This window comes from Sciurus vulgaris (assembly GCF_902686455.1).
Source record: "Sciurus vulgaris genome assembly, chromosome: 2".
In the NCBI taxonomy this organism is placed as follows: Eukaryota; Metazoa; Chordata; class Mammalia; order Rodentia; family Sciuridae; genus Sciurus; species Sciurus vulgaris.
The window spans coordinates 108,302,124-108,325,045 of NC_136462.1; the positions used below are offsets into that span (position 1 = coordinate 108,302,124).

A 22,922-nucleotide genomic window follows, 5' to 3' on the forward strand; every position below is an offset into this window, starting at 1 on the left:
TTCAAGCCAAAGTTAGTCAGAAGGGATAAAGAAGGTCATTTCATACTGCTTAAGGGAAGCATAAATCAGCAAGATATAACAATCATAAACATCTATGCCCCAAACAGTGGCTCATCCATGTATGTCAAACAAATCCTTCTCAATTTCAGAAACCAAAGAGACCATAACACAATAATACTAGGTGATTTTAACACGCCTCTCTCACCACTGGACAGATCTTCCAGACAAAAATTGAACAAAGAAACCATAGATCTCAATAACACAATCAATAATTTAGAATTAACGGACATTTATAGAATATACCATCCAACCAAGAGCGAATACACTTTCTTCTCAGCAGCACATGGATCCTTCTCTAAAATAGACCATATATTATGCCACAAAGCTAATGTTAGCAAATACAAGAAGATAGAGACACTACCATGTATTCTATCAGATCATAATGGATTGAAGTTAGAAATAAATGAAAGAGTAAAACACAGAAACTATTCCAACATCTGGAGATTAAACAATATGCTATTATATGATGAATGGATAACAGAAGATATTAGGAAGGAAATTAAAAAATTCTTAGAGGTAAATGAGAACAAAAAACATCATATCAAAATCTCTGGGACACTATGAAAGCAGTACTTAGAGGGAAATTTATTTCATGGAGCGCATTTAATAAAAGAAGTAAAACTCAACAAATAAACGACCTAACACTACAGCTCAAATCCCTAGAAAAAGAAGAACAGAACAGCACCAAAAGTAGTAGAAGACAGGAAATAGTTAAACTCAGAGCTGAAATCAATGAAATTGAAACAAAAGAAACAATACAAAAAATTGACAAAATAAATAGTTGGTTCTTCGAAAAAATAAACAAAATTGATAAACCTTTAGCCACACTAACAAAGAGAAGACGAGAGAAAACCCAAATCACTAAAATTCGGAATGAACAAGGAAATATCACAACAGACAGGATTGAAATACAAAACATAATTAGAAGCTATTTTGAAAATCTATACTCCAACAAAATAGAAAATTTTGAAGGCATCAACAGGTTTCTAGAGACATATGAATTGCCTAAACTGAACGAGGAGGACATAAACAATTTAAATAGACCAATTTCAAGTACTGAAATAGAAGAAGTCATCAAAAGCCTACCAACAAAGAAAAGTCCGGGACCAGATGGGTTCTCAGCCGAGTTTTACAAAACCTTTAAAGAAGAGCTCATTCCAATACTTCTCAAAGTATTTCATAAAATAGAAGAGGAGGGAACCCTCCCAAACTCATTCTATGAAGCCAATATCACCCTGATACCTAAACCAGACAGAGACATATCGAGGAAAGAAAATTTCAGACCAATATCCTTAATGAACATCGATGCAAAAATTCTCAACAAAATTTTAGCAAATCGCATACAAAAACATATTAAAAAGATAGTGCACCATGATCAAGTTGGTTTCATCCCAGGGATGCAAGGTTGGTTCAACATCAGGAAATCAATAAACATAATTCACCACATTAATAGACTTAAAGTCAAGAATCACATGATTATTTCAATAGATGCAGAAAAAGCATTTGATAAAATACAGCAGCCCTTCATGCTCAAAACACTAGAAAAAATAGGGATAGTGGGAACATTCCTTAACATTGTAAAGGCCATTTATGCTAAGCCCATGGCTAATATCATTCTAAATGGTGAAAAACTGAAAGCATTCCCCCTAAAAACTGGAACAAGGCAGGGATGCCCTCTTTCACCACTTCTATTCAACATCGTTCTTGAGACTCTGGCCAGAGCAATTAGACAAACCAAAGAGATTAAAGGGATACGAATTGGGAAAGAAGAACTCAAACTATCCCTGTTCGCTGATGACATGATTATATATTTAGAGGAACCTGGAAATTCCACCAGAAAACTCTTAGAACTCATAAGTGAATTCAGTAAAGTAGCAGGTTACAAGATCAATGCCCATAAATCCAACGCATTTTTATACATAAGTGATGAATCTTCAGAAAGAGAAATTAGGAAAACTACCCCATTCACAATAGCCTCGAAAAAAATAAAATACTTGGGAATCAATCCCACAAAAGAGGTGAAAGACCTCTACAATGAGAACTATACAACACTAAAGAAAGAAATTAAAGAACACCTTAGAAGATGGAAAGATCTTCCATGTTCTTGGATAGGAAGAATTAATATTGTCAAAATGGCCATACTACCTAAAGTGCTATACAAATTCAATGCAATTCCAATTAAAATCCCAATGATGTACCTTACAGAAATAGAGCAAGCAATTATGAAATTCATCTGGAAGAATAGGAAACCCAGAATAGCTAAAGCAATACTTAGCAGGAAGAGTGAAACAGGGGGTATTGTAATACCAGATCTTCAACTCTACTACAAAGCAATAGTAACAAAAACGGCATGGTATTGGTACCAAAATAGAAAGGTAGATCAATGGTATAGAATAGAGGACACGGACATAAACCCAAATAAATACAATTTTCTCATACTAGACAAAGGTGCCAAAAATATGCAATGGAGAAAAGATAGCCTCTTCAACAAATGGTGCTGGGAGAATTGGAAATCCATATGCAACAGAATGAAACTAAACCCATATCTCTCACCATGCACGAAACTAAACTCAAAATGGATTAAGGACTTCGGAATCAGACCAGAGACCCTGCAGATTATAGAAGAAAAAGTAGGTCCAAATGTTCATCTTGTTGGTCTAGGATCAGACTTCCTTAACAGGACTCCCATAGCACAAGAAATAAAAGCTAGAATCAACCACTGGGATAGATTCAAACTAAAAAGCTTTCTCTCAGCAAAGGAAACTATCAGCAATGTGAAGAAAGAGCCTACAGAATGGGAGAATAATTTTGCCAATCATACTTCAGATAGAGCACTAATCTCCAGAATCTATAAAGAACTCAAAAAACTTTACTCCAAGAATTCAAATAATCCAGTCGACAAATGGGCTAAGGAAATGAATAGACACTTCACAGAAGAAGATCTACAAGCAATCAACAAACATATGGAAAAATGTTCAACATCTCTAGTAATAAGAGAAATGCAAATCAAAACCACCCTAAGATTCCATCTCACCCCAATTAGAATGGCGATTATCAAGAATACAAGCAACAACAGGTGTTGGCGAGGATGTGGGGAGAAAGGTACACTCATACATTGCTGGTGGGGCTGCAAATTAGTGCAGCCACTCTGGAAAGCAGTGTGGAGATTCCTTAGAAAACTTGGAATGGACCCGCCATTTGACCCAGCTATCCCACTCCTTGGCCTATACCCAAAGGACTTAAAATCAGCATACTACAAAGACACAGCCACATCAATGTTCATAGCTGCTCAATTCACAATAGCCGGACTGTGGAACCAACCTAGATGCCCTTCAATTGATGAGTGGATAAAGAAACTGTGGTATATATATACAATGGAATATTACTCAGCCATAAAGAATGATAAAATTATGGCATTTGCAGGCAAATGGATGAAATTGGAGAATATCATGCTAAGTGCGATAAGCCAATCTCAAAAAGCCAAAGGACGAATGATATCGCTAATAAGTGGAGGATGACACATAATGGGGAGGAGGGAAGGGTTAGTGTTAGGGTTAGAGTTAGGGTTAGGGAGGGGGGCAAGTATGGAGGAAGGAAGTACTGTATAGAGGGTAAAGAGGGGTGAGAGGGGTGGGGGAAGGGAAAAAATAACAGAATGAATCAAACAACATTACTCTATGTAAATTTATGATTACACAAATGGTATGCCTTTACGCCATGTACAAACAGAGAAACAACATGTATCCCATTTGTTTAAAAAAAAAAAAAAAAAAAAAAACTCAATGGAAAGCATCACCAACAGACTAGATCACTTGAAAGACAGAACTTCCAACAATGAAGATAAAATATTTAATTTTGAAAATAAAGTTGGTAAAAAAACCATGAACAAAATCTGCAAGAACTATGGGACGTCATGAAAAGACCAAATTTAAGAATTATCAGAGGGCTGGGGAGATAGCTCAATCAGTAGAGTGCTTGCCTTGTAAGCACAAGGCCCTGGGTTCGATCCCCAGCACCCCCCCCAAAAAAAAAAAAAAAAAGAATTATTGGGATTGAGGAAGGCACAGAGATACAAACCAAGGGAAAGGGAATGAACAACCTATTCAATGAAATAATATCAGGAAATTTCCTAAACCTGAAGAATGTAATGAAAAATCAAGTACAAGATAATTACAGAACACCAATGTACAAAATTACAACAGATCCACACCAAGGCACATTATCATTATAATGACTAACATACAAAATCAAGATAGGATTGTGAAGGCTGTGAGAGAAAAGCATCAGATTACATATGGGGGAAACCAGTACAAATATCAGCAGATTTCTCAGCCCAAACCCAAAAAGCTAGAAGAGCCTGGAACAACATATTTCAAGTTCTGAAAGAAATGGTTGCCAACCAAGAATTTTATACCCAACAAAACTAACCTTCAGGTTTGAAGACAAAATAAAATCCTTCCATGAGAAATAAAAGTTAAAAGAATTTACAAACAGGAAGCCTGCACTATAGGACACTCTCAGCAAAATATTCAATGAGGAGGAAATAAAAAACAACAATGAAGGTCAGCAAAGGGAGGAACTACCCTAAAAGTAAAGCCAATCAATGGAGAAACCAAGTCAAGTTAAAAACCAAAAATAAGCCAAAATGACTGGGAATACAAATCATTATCTCAATAATAATCCTGAATGTTAATAGCCTAAACTCCTCAATCAAAAGACAGACTGGCAGATTGGATTAAAAAGCAAGACCCAACAATATGCTGCCTTCAAGAGACTCATCTCATAGAAAATGACATCCACAGACTGAAGGTGAAAGGATGAGAAAAAACATACCACAAACACAGACTCAGTAAAAAAGCGGGGGTTTTCCATCCTTATATCAGATAAAGTGGACTTCAAGCCAAAGTCAGTCAGAAGGGAGAAAGAAGGACATTTCATATTGCTTAAGGAAACCATAAATCAGGAAGATATAATGATCATAAATATTTATGCACCAAACAATGGTGCATCCACATACATCAAACAAATCCTTCTCAATTCCAGGAATCAAATAGACCACAACACAATAATTCTGGGTGACTTTAACACACCACTGTCAGAATGTGTGAGAAAATGCTTTCCCTTCCAGAGTCTTATCAATAGGGTACGATAATTCTGGGTGACTTTAACACACCGCTGTCAGAATGTGTGAGTAAATGTTTTCCCTTCCAGAGTCCTATCAATAGAGTACGTCAGCTAACTTTGGATTTTTGCCAATGGAGAGAGAGAAAACTGTCTTTCAACCACAGTTTTAATTTACATTTCTTTTTTAATGAATGAAGTTAACTATCTTGTTGTTTACTGATAGCAAATTTTATTTCCTTTTTGTTTTGAACGGGTTATGATTTTGCATGTTAGGAAGAATAACTCTTTGTAATATGAGCTGTAAATATCTCCCTTAGTTGTCTTTTTTAAGTTTGTTTTTGATGCTTCTTTCCATAAAAAAAATGATTTTTATGTAACAAAAAGTACCAGTGAAATAATGTATGACTTGGGATTTTGAGTCATGAAAGGTTAGATAGTTCTTGCTAACTCCAGATTTGTAAGGAAAAAATTTTCAAGTTTTCTTCTTATTATTTAATAGTTGTGTTATTTTAAAAATATCTTTGGTACTTATGGAATTTATCATGGTATATGAGGTAAGGCAAGGTATTACTTTACTCATTCCTATAATATTTATTGACTTCTTTTTTTTCACAGTGATATGGGATAATGTTCTCTTTATACATTCAATTTCTATATGTATCTGAGTGTACTTACATCTGGGCATTCTGTTTTGCTAATAGACCAATATGATACTCTTCAATTATTTAGGCTTTTAAAAAAGTCTTAATGTGTTTTAGTGCTGGTCCCACTTATATGTTTATTTTTTTCACTAAATTTAGCATCAGGTGATAGAGCTTAAAACTTACGTTTTGAGATTTTTGTTAAATTTACAAATTAATTTACAAAATAATATGGTCCTTCTATTTGTAGAAAGGCTATTTTTTTGGCTTCCATGGTATTTTAATTTTTATTTTTAATACATCTCACATTTTTATGGACAAAAATATTAATATAATTTATATTAATATAATAAAAATATTAATATATTTTTGTTACTGTTATTAATATATTAATATATTTTTGTTACTGTTATATATGAAATCTTTTCTTCCATTAAATCTTCCAAAAGATTATTTGAATATATGTTTAAAAAAAAGAAAAAGAAAAAGATTACAATTATCAACCTTGGAGTTTCCTAACCTGAGAGCTTCAAATTAATTAAATGTATGCCTGAGATACTTATTTCCTTAGTCCTTGAGGCAGTTAAGCAGGGACTGGGAAGGTAAAAGCTTTCTAGCCGATGCTCTCCAGTCACAAGCCATCTCCTCTGTAAATCACAGTATATTGTACAAATGTTTTTCAGATGTGCCAAGTTGGAAGGCACTGCTTTGTATAGTACAAAGGCTTTATATACATGCATTCACACATGTATACCTACATACACGTAAGTAGTCCTTGCTTTGCTTGCAGGGCACGACCATAAAAATGATCATACTGGCTAAAACCACGCGAGCAAGTTTAATAATCAATATGAAAAACTATGATTATTCTACCACCTTTAAATATTTTGTCAAAACAAATTCTCCATGAATTTTAAGTACATAGGGAAATGAAAAAATAGAAAAATATGTATTTAGTTTATTTAAAAAACCAGACTGGCATGGTGTAACATGCTTGTAATCCCAGTGATGGGAGACTAAGACGGGAGGATTGTAAACTCAAAGCTAGCATCAGCAACTTAGCGAGACCCTATGCACCAACCATAAGTGAGACCCTGTCTCAAAAAAAAGGGCTGGGGATAGGGCTCAGTGGTAAAGTATCTCTCGGCCAAATCCCTAGTACCTCCTGTCTCATGAAAAACTCAGAGAATAAATTATTTATTAATAAAAACCTTATCAAGAATATTATGAATAATTTTTTTGCCTTCTTATATAACCCATGATAGAAACGAAGACTCTTTTCTGTGCCTCAGTGAAATGTCATTATCTTTTCTAAGTTAGGATCAGCTTTCAACACTATATCCTTTGAGTTTTCAATGTCATGAAGTATCTCCAGGAGTTCCTTTAATATAGAATCTTATGCTGTTGTCACTTCTTCATCTTTTATGTCACAACAATTTTCCTCATTTATGTCAACAGAGTAGCCTTTACTGAGTTCCTCTGGCAGAAAATCTAGAATTTCCTGAGGAGAGGGAATGTCAACACTTGTATTGTCAGTACTTTCTTCTATAACTCCAGGTAAGTATGATTCAAATTTCATTTCCAACAATATTAATTTTTGTTTATTTGCTTTATTTTAATCTTTGTTGCCCAATTTCCTTTTTTGATTTTCCATTTTTACAAAATATTACATGGATTTATCACTGAAGATAACTGTATACTTCATTTTCTGAACATGAACTCAATAATAGGTGCATACTCATCAATCACAGACAGATCATGAAAGTGGCATAAAAGGCCAGTGATTATGATATGCATCTACTATCTATGTAGTGATTAGAGCCAGCAATGAAGATTATATGCAATTACTCACTGTTAATATATTGTAATAACTGATATTTATACTTAGAAGAATTGTGCCCTGTGAGGACTGCTGATCTGCCAATTATACAGAATCGAAAAATATTATAGGATTGGAGGGTGGATACAGAAGTTCTTAAAAGAGTAAATCTTAGCTAGGCATGGTGGTTCATGTTCATAATCCAAGGAGGCTAAGGCAGAAGGATTCCAAGTTTGAGACCAGATTCTGCAATTAGTGAGACTCTTGTCTCAAAAAAATTAAAAGGGCTGGGGTTATAGCTGAGTGGTAAAGTACCTTTCAGTTACCATACACATTAAAAAAAAGTAAATCAATGTTTTTGAGGGGCATGTAGGGGAAAAAAAAGTACTATAGGGAAAGAAGGGAACATGTTTATAGTAAAGCAAACAAACAAACAAACAAAAAAAACAAGTGTACTTAGGCTTCCTAAAAAAGAATCTATGAGCTATAGAAGTGGTTCTCAAAGTGTGATCCCTAGACTAGTAGCATCAGCTTATCTGAGAACACGTTAGAAATGAAAAGCCTCTGTCCTAACTCAGACCTATTAAGTCAGGCACTTATGGTTGGTGTCAGAAAGCTCCATTTTGACAAGCCCTTCAAATGTTTTGCTTGAAATTTTTCCTAAAAATTTCTATAACATCAAACAAAACAAAATAAAGCAAATCCTCAAATCTCAAGCGCTTTGAAATATACTTCCACATGAGGTATAGCTCAGTGGTAGAGCATGTGCCTACCACAGGAATATAGAAGGTCCTGGGTTTGATCCTCAGTACCAAAACAATAAACAAATGTATTCATATCAAAATGCAAAACAAGTCAAAAACCCACAACCATATACAACGCTTTCTTTTTTTTAATCAAATAGTTGTCACAGAAACCAAACACATTATCCCATCATATTAAAATGAATGGCTCTATGTGGATAAGATTCACTGAGGAAAACCAGAACATGTGGCAATGATTACCTAGAACTTTTTTAAGAATACTTCAGGTGAAGTAATCCACACAGTCGATGATGGTAGTTTTAGCTGTTAAACTCAGCATTAAAAAATGCATCTCTTGGGGCTGAGGTTGTGGCTCAGTGGTAGAGTGCTTGCCTAACACATGTGAGGCACTGGGTTCAATTCTCAGGACCACATTAAAAACAAAAAAAGTTATGTCTACCTACAACTAAAAAATATTTTTAAAAAATGAATCTCTATCATCTGTCAATACTTTAAAAAGTTCAGTTCACTGATAAATTTTTGCTGGGTCCTTTCCTAAAGTTGATGTGGCTGCAATTGCTATCAAGTAGCTGACAAAAAGCCTGTTAATGTGAAGTCCCTGGAGAAACATTAAAGATTCCGGTTACTGATAAAAAGTACTATAACAAACTTCCAGCACTGTGTATAAAAGAGGAGGTGGAGGGGTAGTAAACACCAAGAAGTGCATTTAGCTACTTCCTATTTGGGTTGTGTGGAGTGCACCTATTATCTCATTATTACTTTGATAAAATATGAAAACAAAATATTGATTAACCAAAATATGAGAAAAATTCCAAGTTATTAACTTTTCCTGGACTAGGCAAGAAAAATACACAGCACTTATTACATACAAGGCATTATACTACCTACTATGTAAATACAAAGTTTCATCATACTAACCTCAAACTACTTATTATAAAGTAAAAGAGATAAGTAAAAGAAAAAGAGACAAGTGTAAGACAGAACAAAAAGTAGAAAGTAACAAGACAGACAGGTGAAATGCAATGAGTACAATGAGTGATGGGAAAAAGGAAAAGACTACATGGAGGGGCAACCTGGGATGATTAGGAGGGATTGAGATATATGGAATGAACAGAGATGTATGGGATAGGCATTTCAATGGAAGAGAATAATATGAATAATGGTCAGCAAATAATCTATCACATGAGGTATGTTAACTGTACATGAACACAGTCAATCAAACACCTGCCTAACTTCTTCCCCCGTAAAACACTAAAATCAAAAAGTAAAAAGTCATTTCATTAACGTGAGATTTTTAAGACAATGTCATTATAAGAAAATTTCAAAACATATGTATAAATCAATTAAATAGTAAACCAATTAAATAGTACTTTAAAAAAAATCTTGTCAGAAAACACATCTATATTTTTAGTCAATTATCTATTAAATAAGAATTTTAAAACAAAAGACTATTTTGACACTCATGTATAGCTAGACTGATATGGAATAAGAGGGAAAAATGAAACATTTAATATCACTAATTTCACTTTGCAGGTTAAATCTAGAATAGGAATGGGGGTTTAAGAGGAATGTTAACACAATTAGAAAAATAAAAACAAAAAAGTACAGGATGGAAGTTTTACAATTGAATTTAAATATATGCATCTATAAGAGAATTAAAAAGAAGACTCTTGTATAACTTACCAACATAAAATGAACAGTTGGAATGCAATAAACTTTCAGTCCATAAGCGACAAAGTTCACTTTCTGTTAGAGCTTCGACTCCATAACAAGCTTGATATTCTACTTTTGGTAGGATGTAAACTGGAAATTGCTGCAATACAATTTTTCAAAGCTCCATTAATTTTCTGTTAATAACAAATATATTTGCCTACATAGCTTTTCAGCTTTCAAAGGCTTTCAGGTAATCTTATTTATCCTTTCATACAGGATAGGATTCAGACAGAAAGATGAACTTATTTGCACCTGATGGACAGAAGAACCCTTGATTGATTCAGGCAAGAAAAGATGGATGAGTAGGGGAGATTATTCACGACCACCCCATCCCCAATATAAATCAGTGTACCTCCCTGCATACATATATATTTTATTTCGGTTAGGGAATGTGATTGACAGAATCCTTGGAACAGAGCCTATCATACATAATTGTCCAAAGGTTCAAAGCTAGATGCTGGGAAGCAATGCTGTACTATTTACTAATAATTCTCAAGAGGATAAAAATTATAAGTTTTTTTTGTCTGTTTGTTTTTTGCCCTTTTAAGCATTAGTTACATAGTCTCAGGCTAAATTACTCTGAGCGGTTTTTTTATCCTATAAATGCATGAGCATTAATCACCACATTAACAACTATGGATGTCATTTATCTTCATTAATACAAAAGAGTTTATTCTAGACACTATCTGATAGATTATCCATATAGATTTTACTGTTTAGTACTCTAAATAAATTAAGTAAAATGACTATAACCATGCACAAAAAAATGGCTATAAACACTAAAGAATATGTAAAAAATATATATTTGTGAAATAATAAAACATTAGTCTTATTCACTGTCCTCACATTTGTCAGATAAAATTCTACTTCTTTTTTTCTTTTGTGTTGCCGGGGATTGAACCCAGACCTTCCAGCGTGCTAAGCAAGCACTTTACCACTGAGCTACAACCCCAGTCCCCAACTCTCCTCTTACCAGAACTCTACTGTCAGCTGCAGAAAAAGAAACACATGATTTAAGGAACTTACTCAGAGTGACATGGCTAAATTGCACTTTTGAAATTATCCTAAGATACTGCACTTACAGACAGATTTGAACATATTTCATCAATGTTGCTGAATTCTAGGTTTTCATGAGGTGACTAACTTGATGGATTTAGCATAATGGTGGTAATAAGAACAATTTAAATAGAGTTAAAAATGTTTTTTTTTAATCAACATGTAAAACAGAATGGTTTATATGATCACCTCTGAATTTTGTAAAACTTTAAAGGAGTGATTCCTAAATGTCAATATGCACACAAATAACTTGGTGATCATTTAAAAATGTAGAATCTGGGGTGGCACTCAAGTTTCACATTAACTATATCCTAAATGCAATTCTAATTTCTATATGTATTCTACTGCCATCTCCAGGAAGCCATGGGAAAGGAAGGCCTGAATAGCTGTATCTTTCCTAAATGAAAATTTAAAATCAAGATTCCTATACCATAAAAACTAAATTCACTACTTCCCTTTCCATGTGATAGGTGGCTCCTAGTCTATTCTCCCCAGGTGAAGCTTTTCTTGGTTCTGTCTTCCTGTTTTTCATATAAACCTCCTAAATCTTTACATATATTTTTTAAATAGATATTTCATAGCTAGTAGTTTTTCATCAATACTATTAATTGCCTTCTATTTTCCCCAACATTTAGCACTTTCAAGACCCCAGATTCTCAGACCAGAGACCCTGCATCTTATAGAAGAAAAAGTAGGCCCAAACCTTCATCTTGTTAGCTTAGGAGCAGACTTCCTTAACAGGACTCCCATAGCACAAGAAATAAAAGCAAGAATCAATAACTGGGATAGATTCAAACTAAATAGCTTTCTCTCAGCAAAGGAAACTATCAGTAATGTGAAGAGAGAGCCTACAGAGCGGGAGAACATCTTTGCCATTCATACTTCAGATAGAGCGCTAATATCCCGAATCTATAAAGAACTCAAAAAACTCTACACCAAGAATACAAATAATCCAATCAACAAATGGGCTAAGGAAATGGACACTTCACAGAAGAAGATGCACAAGCAATCAACACATATATGAAAAAATGTTCAACATCTCTAGTAATAAGAGAAATGCAAATCAAAACTACCCTAAGATTTCATCTCACCCCAATTAGAATGGCGATTATCAAGAACATAAGCAACAATAGGTGTTGGCGAGGATGTGGGGAAAAAGGTACACTCATACATTGCTGGTGGGGTTGCAAACTAGTGCAGCCACTCTGGAAAGCAGTATGGAGATTCTTCAGAAAGCTTGGAATGGAACCACCATTTGACCCAGCTATCCCACTCCTTGGCCTATACCCAAAGGACTTAAAATCAGCATACTACAGAGATATAGCCACATCAATGTTCATAGCTGCTCAATTCACTATCGCCAGATTGTGGAACCAACCCAGATGCCCTTCAGTTGATGAATGGATAAAGAAACTGTGGCATATATATACAATGGAAAATTACTCCGCCATGAGGAATGACAAAATTATGGCATTCGCAGGCAAATGGATGAAATTGGAGGATATCATGCTAAGTGAGATAAGCCAATCTCAAAAAACTAAAGGACGAATGATCTCGCTGATAAGCGGATGAGGACATACGGGGGGGTGGGTAGGAGGGGTTAGTGTTAGGGTTAGGGTTAGGTTTAGGGTTAGGGATAAGGAGGGTGGTAAGAATGAGGAAGAAAGGAATGTATAGAGGGAAAAGAGGGGTGGGAGGGAGGGGGGAAGGGAAAAAAAATAACAAAATGAATCAAACAACATTGCCCTATGTAAATTTATGATTTTTAATTAAAATTAAAAAGAAAATGCTTTGGATTTTAAAAAAAAAAGACCCCAGATTCTGCTGGGCCTGATGGGACAAGCCTATAATCCAGTGACTCAGGAGACTAAGGCAGGAGGATTACAAATCCAGACTAGCATTAGCAACTTAGTGAAGCCCTAAGCAACTTAGCGAGACCCTGTCTCAAATAAAAAATAAAAAGGGCAGGGGATATAGCTCAGTGGTTAAGTGCCCCTGGGTTCAGTCCCCAGTGCCAAAATAAACAAATAAACAAATAAAAATCCTTATTCTGGCTCTACAATGCCTACATATTTTAAATTACTGAATCTAAAACTTTTAATCATTTTTGAATATAGCACTTAGGATATGCAGTTAACTGTAACAGTCAATAACAGATAATATCAAATTATCTAAAGTTACTTGGTCTGGATTTCATAATTATGAATAGAACTCAGAATTTCAGTTTTATCTTACAATCCAAATTAGCTGCTTCATTTCATCACTTGAAACTGGCTGCTGTTTTAGGTTCTCTAAAATGCAGCTCTTATTAAGCAGAGTTTTGATGAGAAAGTGTAAATGATACCGGGAATTAAAATCTCAACCATGATAACAACTAAAGTGTCAGGGGAAAACCAAAGAGAGGTGAGTTAGTTTCTTTTTATTTTTTAGGTGGTATTAGGGATGGAACTCAGGGCAATGAACATGCTAATAAACATGAGCTACATACCCAGGTTTTCTGAAATAGGGTTTTGCTAAATTGTTCACAGGGGCCTTGAATTTGTGATTCTCCTGCCTCAACCCCCTGAGTAGCTGGGATTACAGGTGTGCCCCACTACACCTGGCAAGATAAGGTTCTTGAACAGCAAAGGTTAAAGAGAATTCTAAGTATTTTAAAGCTTGAAGCTGGTTTTTAGATAGGAATATTAATGAGGATGTATCCTTACCTACTTAAATAGTAGCATCGAAAGTAATTTTTGCTGGGAACAGCTGTGCAGGCCTATAATCCCAGTGACTCAGGAGGCTGAGTCAGGAGGATTACAAGTTCCAAACCAGCCTCAGCAATTTAGTGCGACCCTGTCTCAAAAGAAAAACATTAAAAGGGCTGGGGATATGACTCAGTGAATCCCCAGTATCAAAAAAAAAAAAAAAAAAAAAAAAAAAAAAAATCACACTAATGCTTCAACCCTCTTGAAGTTCTCTTCCCTAACAATGTTCCTGGTCTCCCAACTCCTCAATTTTTCTTATTTATTCAGAATATATTTATTGAGTTCCTATGGCATAAAACATTTGAAAAAAAAACAAAGATGAATGAGACATAATTCTAAGGAGCATACATTCTACTCTGGGATTTAAACCATGTGTACTAAACATTACATATAAAATAAGCATTAATTGAAATTTTTAAAACTTTTCTCTGGGTATGACACAATCAGAAATATGAGATTTCTATCCAGATATTCTTTGGAGCTCAATTGTTTTGACACACCTTGATGAAGAATGAATCTACTATAAGGTTATGTCTTGACATTTATCAATTTCACTTGAGTCCAGTGAATGATAAGGTTCTTGCCAAGTTATATTGTTTAAGAACTAAATTAGTATCCAAAATTTCCCTAAGCTATTCTTATTTAAGATACTAGCCATCCACAATTTCTAAGTGCTATAGGCTAAAAGAGAAATACAACGTTATAGCCCTGTAAAGGAGAAATACAAAGTTATAGCCAGGCAGGGTGGTGCGCGCCTGCAATTCCAGCAGCTTGGGAGGCTAAGGCAGGAGTATGGAGAGTTCAAAGCCAGCCTCAACAACTGAGCAAGGACCTAAGCAACTCAGCAAGATGCTGCCTCTAAAATAAAATATAAAAAAGGGCTGAGGATGTGGCTCAGTGGTAAACTGTCCCTGGGTTCAAACATTTGGTAATAATCCCTATTACCAAAACAAAACAAAACAAAACAAAAAAAGTGGTATGGGTTAAGAGGGTAGGAAGTAAAAGAAATGAGGTTAATCCCAAAATAAATAAAAGAGATAGAAAGTAAGAATTATAGAAATAAAACCTTGAAAATACAATCTATAGAACTGACATTACAAGTTTTCAAGTTTATGGTTATTAAATTCGTCCCAACTAAATACAGATGAGATAGAAAAATTAACAAAGTAAAATTTCTGAATTCAGAGATTTTGGGCATTTATCTGGGAGAAGACTAACAGAGAAGTCATAGAATTTGTCATTCCTTAATTTTTCTTTTATAAAAGGCACTTGCCAGGGGTTAGGGATGTAGCTCAGAGGTAGAGCGCTTGACTAACACGGGTGAGGCCCTGGGTTCAATCCCTAGCACCCCTCTCCAAGAAAGAAAAAAAGCATTCCCTGACACATGTAATTCAAAATCATTTGGTTTGTAAAATTTCAAGTTTGAACCAATAATGAAAACTAAATTATGAGAATTAAGAATTTGATGATTTAAAAATTTAATATTTTACAATTTCCCGTGTACTTAACAAAGCATAAGAATATTATCAAGTAGAAGTTCTACGAAGTCCAGTGGATTCTGGTGGACAAAGCATACATCCTATATCTGATGGGTTAGCCTTGGAGTATATCATGGTAGTCAGTATCTCACACTGCTGTTAGTAGTATGGAAAGATTAATACTTTTCTTTTTCTTTAGTTATTCTTTAAGGTAAGTGGTAGAAAACAGTAATATTCTTTATTCATCTGATCCCTAGTGCAAAACACAATGAAAACCTAAAGTGGACAGCAATGATTTTTATTGTGTGCTGGTTTAGATAGCAAGACACCAAATTAAAAAAAAAAAAAGTATAACGTGACAAATATACACAACAGAAAACAATTCTTAAGAAAAAAGGCAAAAAGCTTTAATACTTCTTACATAATCAATTATAACATAGAAGCTTCTAAAAAAATGTTCACTAGTCTTAGAGAGAACTTCCAATATCAAATAGAGAAAATAACTATCAAATAGAGAAAAATACCAAATAGAAAAACTCAAAAAAATTTTTAAACTGAAGAAAATGTTTATACCAAATCCTCAAACAACAGGGGAAGAGAGACTTGGTCTTCTAACAATCCTGGAAGTACTTCAAATGTGTGTGATAGCCTATCTATCAAAACTTGTACTTTTAAAACAAGTCAAGAAAATTTGCAAAGAAAGAAAGAAATGGGTTTGTATGTCATCATGGAAATCTAAATTCTCAAAGTAAATAGGAATACACATGCCAGTCAAGGTCAAATCTCTGATGGCAAAGCTTTTCTTAAGTTGGTATGGTCCATGCAAGGATGTTACTGGCATTTATGACTATTATGCATCATTAAACACTAAAACTGATCTTAGTATTTACTAAAAAACACTGTAACAGTGATCAACAATTTAAAATTAAATTTCATACTAATGGCATATTACATATTTTTTGATGATTTCCCTATGCTACCCATTTTAACTCCCCAAATAACAACTTACTCTTCTGATTTTCTTCCGTTTTTTAGAACGTGGTCTTGTCTCTATTCTCTGGACGCTGCAACGCACAAGTAACAACAAATCTTGCAGGCTAAACAACTTATAAACAAAATTTCCTTCTTGAGGAGCTAGATATTCCGATGTATCTTCAACATAGTCCTGAAGTTCATATGGCAATCCTTTAAAAATAATATTTCTCATTTTTATTTTAAAATACATCAGCCCTTTATTCATTATAATTCAGTATACAACAATTCAGTTCACTATTTTTTAAGCTTCTACCAATATTACTGTCAACTTCCTCTACCTAACTGATGCTCACACTTACCATTTCTGTTTATTGGAACTGTTACAAATCTAGCTGAAATCAAAGTTTTAAAGTTCTATTTTTTTTTTTTTTTTTTTCCAGTGCTGGGGATAGAACCTAGGGCCTTACACATGCTAGATAAATGCTCTACCACTGAGTTACACCCCCAATCCAGTTCTCTTCCTTCTAAGTATTACCTTCATTAACTCTAGGCAAAGTATAAATTATTGAGACAGTACATCATATTAGAAGGGAAAAAAAAAGTTTAAAAATTAATGTTACTCCTATTCTATGCAGAGCTGAGGAGGAGATTTACATTTATTTCACAAAATTCAAAAGTAACAAACTATTTATAGTATAAATACTGGACTGATCAAAGTTTATATTTGGTATATTTCCACTCCATTAGTTTGCTAAAACACATTACCTATAGCTTAGTAGCCACCTTACATGTTGGATAAACATAAGTTATAAAACCTATAAACCTCTGGTACATATCTAGATACAATATTCATAAAGCTGAAATAATGATCAGGAGACTGAAAGATTCAGTACCAATGACTAGATAAAGATTACAACACAGGTTATAACAGAGATTGCAAAAGAATGAGGGAGAAAAAGCTAAGAAAAGGAATAGATAAAACAACGTAACTTCTTTGTAAATATTTACTTACGTCCTTTTGGCTTCTGAAATGCAGAAGACCATCCAGATTTTGGCCAACTGGAGGCATCTGATGGAGCAGAGGGTTGCTCAGAAATAGGTGGTTGTTTAGAATTTTCTAAGTTCATTAAGGGAAATTCGGGTAATTTTCTGGAAATGGGCTTTAAGAGCTCATCCTGCATTTTTAAAATTTCTCCAACTGGATCAAATTTTTTATATACTCGTTTGATAGGTTTTTTTAAAACACATGACTCTTCAGAATTATAAGTAGTAGTGGTCTGGTTACCTATAGAAGCCTGCTCTGTGGAAGAATTTGGACTTGCTGGTCTAGAACTTAAATTAGAACCCACAACAGCTGATTTTCCATCACTATTATTTTCACACTGTGTATCAATGATTAAACAGTCTTCATCTGTATCACTATTGCAAGGAATCACTTTTTCAGTTTTAGCTGTTTCTGATGTAGAAGGCTTTTCCTTTGAATTTTCGATGTTATCTACAACATTTAGCCTTTCATCTTTGGTATATACCATATCTGTACTCATGTCCTTTTCATTAGAGTTTTCAATTTCCTTGGAACTTTCTAACTGTGAGGCATCAGATGTTTTCAACTCATTATCTTGCATCAAAGACTTGTCAGAACTGGCTACTTTTTCACCACATGATACACGTCCCTGATCATCTTTACTTTTGCATTCTTCAGGGCCACTTTCCATACCAGTGACCAGTTGTTTCTCCTTTTGCAATTGTTCCATCAGAATCTGAGTTAAACTTCTAGAATTAGCAGAAATGTCTGGTGCAGATGGTGCCACAGGTGTAGCTGCTGCTTTGGGAGCAGTGGAAGTATCTGTCATGATGGGCAGTGTGGAAGTACTTGCTGGACTTGGTGACTTTGATGGTTTCGTAGTAGTTACTCCAAAAGTTTCAAGTTCTGTGACATCATCATCAAAATCCAGATCCAAATTTTCAAGAGTCTCAATTTTTCGGCACTCATTAACTTCATTAGATGTCTTGGAAGAAAATATATTGGTAACTTATTAGTAAAAATTTTAGGGCACGTTTCACCTATTTCTTAATGTTCCTATCCCTCACATATATAGTTGTATTTTTTAAAGTAGAAAGAAAAGTCTAATGTTGATAAAAGATTCTTGCTTAAGATGTCAATAAACTATAATCACTATTAGCCTGACTTTCCCACTGAAATGTTCAGGAAAATAATTTGCTAAATTGTAATAGCACAGAAAACATGGAATTGTGAACTACTGCATCTCAAGAGAATTTTCCACTAATCAAAAAAAAAAAAAGAGAGGACCACAGGAAGACAGGTTTTCATTTATACCACTTTATGCACTCTTGCAGACACTTGGACTTAGCTGAACTATAGGAAAGCCTGTTTGCTGCTGTGAGGAAGTTATTTTCTAACATAGCCAGAGAAATGTTGCTACCTCTAGTGCATTCCTAACATCAATTAGTAGTTTTTTTCCTCATCTACTCAGGGAAAACAATTTTGAGTAATGTAAGATGCAAGATGGGGCAAAGATGGACAGGGTTATACTGTATCCTAGGACATGAACTCATTGAGATTATGGTTCTTCATGTACTGTTCTGGTCACAGAAGAACTACACATGGCTTTAATTTATTCGGAAATGAATTATTCCCTCCCCAAATAGACAAAAAGCACCGAAGAGTTCTCCGCAATGTGGCAGAACACTTTAGATAAATATCATGGAAATTAGGTTATCACATATGAATACCACTAACCTTTAAGATTTGAGAGAAAGATTCTAACAGCAATCAGATAGTAAGGAAGTTCAACCTATATAAGTTACTTAACCTCTTTAACCTCAAATTCCTCACTTCTAAAATAGGAATAAGAGGGTTACTTCTTAGATTTATTCCATGGATTAAATGTGAAACTATGTACAAAAAAGTTTATTTGCATAGTGCCTGGCACAGTAGGTAGCCTTCCAATAAATGGTAGCTCTCAGTAAAACAAAAAAAATGCCAAATTTAGTAAAAGAGTAAAATTAAACTATATGCTGCTTACATTAGGTATTCCAACACAAAAAGTTTAGAAACAAAACAAAGGGACATGACATTAAGGAAAAAAAAAAAAAAAAGAAGAAGAATGACAATGTTAGTGTTAGATAAAGCAAAAAGCAGAATTCAATGGAAAAAGCATTAGAAAAAAGAAGAATGCTGTGTTGAAAGATGATACCCATGTGACAATAGATAATGGTCATGAATTTATGACATACTAAATATGAGATCAAAATATATAGTCGAAATGAAAAATAGAAGAAAAATTTGACAGAAACAAGTGTACCTGGTCAATGATACACTGTCTCTATATTAAGTATGAAAATTATTAAATTATTGAAACAAATATATAAGAATGACTGAAAACAAATATTACATGTAGAGACTACAAAAATATACCTTTTCCCTCCCAAGAATCCAAAGGGCATTTCCAAAAATGGACTATAAGTTAACATATAAAGAAAATCTCAATATAATGCACAGCAGAATCTGCTAAGGTCTTACTCTCTGTTCAGAAGAAAATAAAATTAGAAATCATTAAGAAAATTTTAAACAATAAACCCAAGCACTTGCAAATCAAAAACTATTGGGTAAAAGGAAAAATAAAAAGAATTACAGAATACTTAGCAACAAAAATTACAATAGCAGACATTAAAAATCAGAAGTATCATAATTTGAGGATTCATGTAACAGTACTTTCCTCTAAGAATTATTTCTTTTACTTTTGCTAGAAGTCTAGTAGAGACATTAGCAATACAGAAGTATCTACCTCCAAATATGTGGCCTGAAAACTTAGGCTACAAATCTGAGAAAGCTCCTTTACTTCTGGTTTACCTTTACTCCTGTGGCATAGCCCTGTGGTGTCTAAGTCTTTGGTGGAAAACTGAATTCTGACTTCTGTTCCCCTAGTTCTGTGATGCTGCCAATAGCACACAGCTCATTTCTCAGTTGCCTCTTCAGAACTGGCAAATACAATCCAGGGCAAAAATGACCTTAAGTGACAGGCTTATTCCTCCTATGTTCCTTTCTTCTCCATTATTTCAGCTCTGTCTGTAATTCCTCACCATCTTAGTTTTTTGATGTTTCTAAGAGAGGAAGTTTTATATTCAGTCTGGCTCTTATAGTTGTCATGAGTAATGGGAAGGTCCAATTTACCTGGTCTATCATTACTTAAAGAAGTCACTCTGTCACTTTTTATCCCTCTTAACCTACTTCATATTTCTTTATAGCACTTGCTACCTCCTGACATTCACCTCACACCAATATAAGTTTTAGGTAGACATTTAAAAGTAAAATGTAGAAGAATAAAACGTAAGAAAATTTGGAAGTCCTTTGTGACACACTATACGTCATAAAAAATATTAGGCAAACAGCAAACAGAAAAAAACAAAAAGTATAAGAAGCAAAAGGCCAATATACTTAAAATTCTGCTTTTGTTTTTTTTTTTGGTGGTCAATGGGCCTTCATTTTTTAAAATTTATTTATATGTGGTGCTGAGAATCAAATCCAGTGCCTTACACATGCTAGGCAAGCGCTCCACCACTGAGCCACAACCCCCATCCCTGTGTGAGTTCTTAAATGTAAGAAAAACATTTTCATATTTTACTTTAAAATTTTGTTTGTTTCTTCACTTTATTCAAGTCTCTATTCATATGGCCTGTCCTCAGGCCTTCTTGGTCATGAATGTAAAATAGTCTCATTCCCATCCATCTATCTCCTTTAACTTATTCTATTCTTCTCTATAGTATATCACTATCTGCTTTGTTGCTGTTTCATTAAGAATCTGCTACTAATGTAAGTTCTGAGAAGACTTTGTTCTCATTCACTGCTGTATCCTCAGTGCACAGAACAGTATCTATTCAATAAATACCTGCAGAATGAACAAATGAAGTTTTCTAGAAACAGAATAATCATAGAGAAAATACTTTAAAATATACAGACTAAAAGCTAAAATTTACAGTGCCAACTGTCAATCTAATACTTTACATGAATTAACTGCTTTAAACCCAAACTACCCGGTGAGTTAGGTAATATCATACCCATCTTACAGATGAGCAAACTAAACAGATTATGTAATTTGCCCAAGGTCACATAGCTACTAAGTATGCTGAAAAGGATTAACAATCTGACCAAATACTTTCTATACCAATCAAACTAAACTCATCTGTTCCCTTTCAAACTTAAAAATTCTTGAATATGAGACCAATTAAAACCTCATATTGACCCCTACCAAGATGACATCATTGCGTTTTTAATACATGCACACTACACTACAAACTGTGCCCAGCATCTTATATATAATACCAAACTTAACCCTCACAACAGGGTTATGAAGTAGGTTCCACTACTTCTCTCTTATGTAAAGAAAAAAACTGCAGCTTAGAGAGGTTAAATTACCTAAAGCCTAGCTAGACTGAGAATTCAAATCTAAGTTTGAATTTAAAGACTATTTTAAACATGAATATACATACACGTTTTATGATACATACACACACACACACACACACACACACACACACAAACTATTGGGGGGTACTCCACATTGGTGGAATTTGTATCAAAGCACAGTCACATTCACCTGGACCTCACGGTTGAGGGCTCTAATCTATAGACATAAATCTGTACAGATTTACTTAGTAATACACAAACACAATGGGGATTTATACAACCAACAGTTGAATAAAAAATTTACTATGTTTTTACATTAAGAAATGTAAGCTCCACATACAGGCTTCTAAGACAATTTATTGAAGCCAGATTTGATGGCATGCTGGGGACTTGTAGTCCCCAGCATTTGGGAACTGATGTGGGAGGATTACTTGAGCCCAGGAGTTTGAGATCACCAACCTGGACAACACAATGAGATCCCCGATTCTCTTTAAAAAAAAAAAAAATCTATTTTGTCTCATTTGCGACACCTTTGTATATCAATAAACTATTTAGATGAAGGGTTTGACTAGCAGATTTGAAATCTATTTGGATTGAGTCTGGTATACAACGAAGTATTTTACAACTCTGCAATATATAATTAGTATATGACATGTGTAAACTCCATGAAGTATGGACAGTTAGTAACTGTTCATCTTTATGGGGGACAGTGTGATGCTTTTGTACATTTATATGTTGTGTACTGATCAACTAAGTATTTGTTATTCATCATCTCAAAATTCACCATGTCTTTATAATAACATTAAAACTCCCCTCTTCTAGCTATTTTTAATACTAATCAAATTTTTGTCTTTCTGTACATTATTTATCTTTCTGTGCCTGGTTCATTTAACTTAACACTATGATCTCCAGGTCAGGTTCATCCATCTTGATACAAATGACAGAATTTCCTTTTTTTTTCTTTTTTAAGGGCTGATAGTATTCTAATGTATTTATATAACACATTTTATTCATCATTAATCCATTAATGGACCCTTAGGTTGATTCCATATCTTGGCTACTATGAATAATGCCACAATAAACATGTTAGTATAGGGATCTCTTTGATACACTGTTT

At 34.2% G+C, this 22,922-nt stretch overlaps 1 protein-coding gene across 6 annotated transcripts in view; it reads right to left on the reverse strand.

Annotated features, from left to right (window-relative positions):
- The window catches only part of ICE2 (interactor of little elongation complex ELL subunit 2), a 61,021-nt gene that overhangs the window by 23,205 nt on the left and 14,894 nt on the right, over positions 1–22,922 (reverse strand). For all 6 annotated transcript variants that reach the window (XM_079125943.1, XM_079125942.1, XM_079125941.1 and 3 more), the window contains 3 exons: positions 17,390–18,386; positions 16,412–16,587; positions 10,092–10,221 (listed from right to left, as the gene is read on the reverse strand). In XM_079125943.1, coding sequence (XP_078982069.1) covers positions 10,092–10,221; positions 16,412–16,587; positions 17,390–18,386 — 1,303 coding nt within the window. The remainder of the gene's footprint in view (positions 1–10,091; positions 10,222–16,411; positions 16,588–17,389; positions 18,387–22,922) is intronic.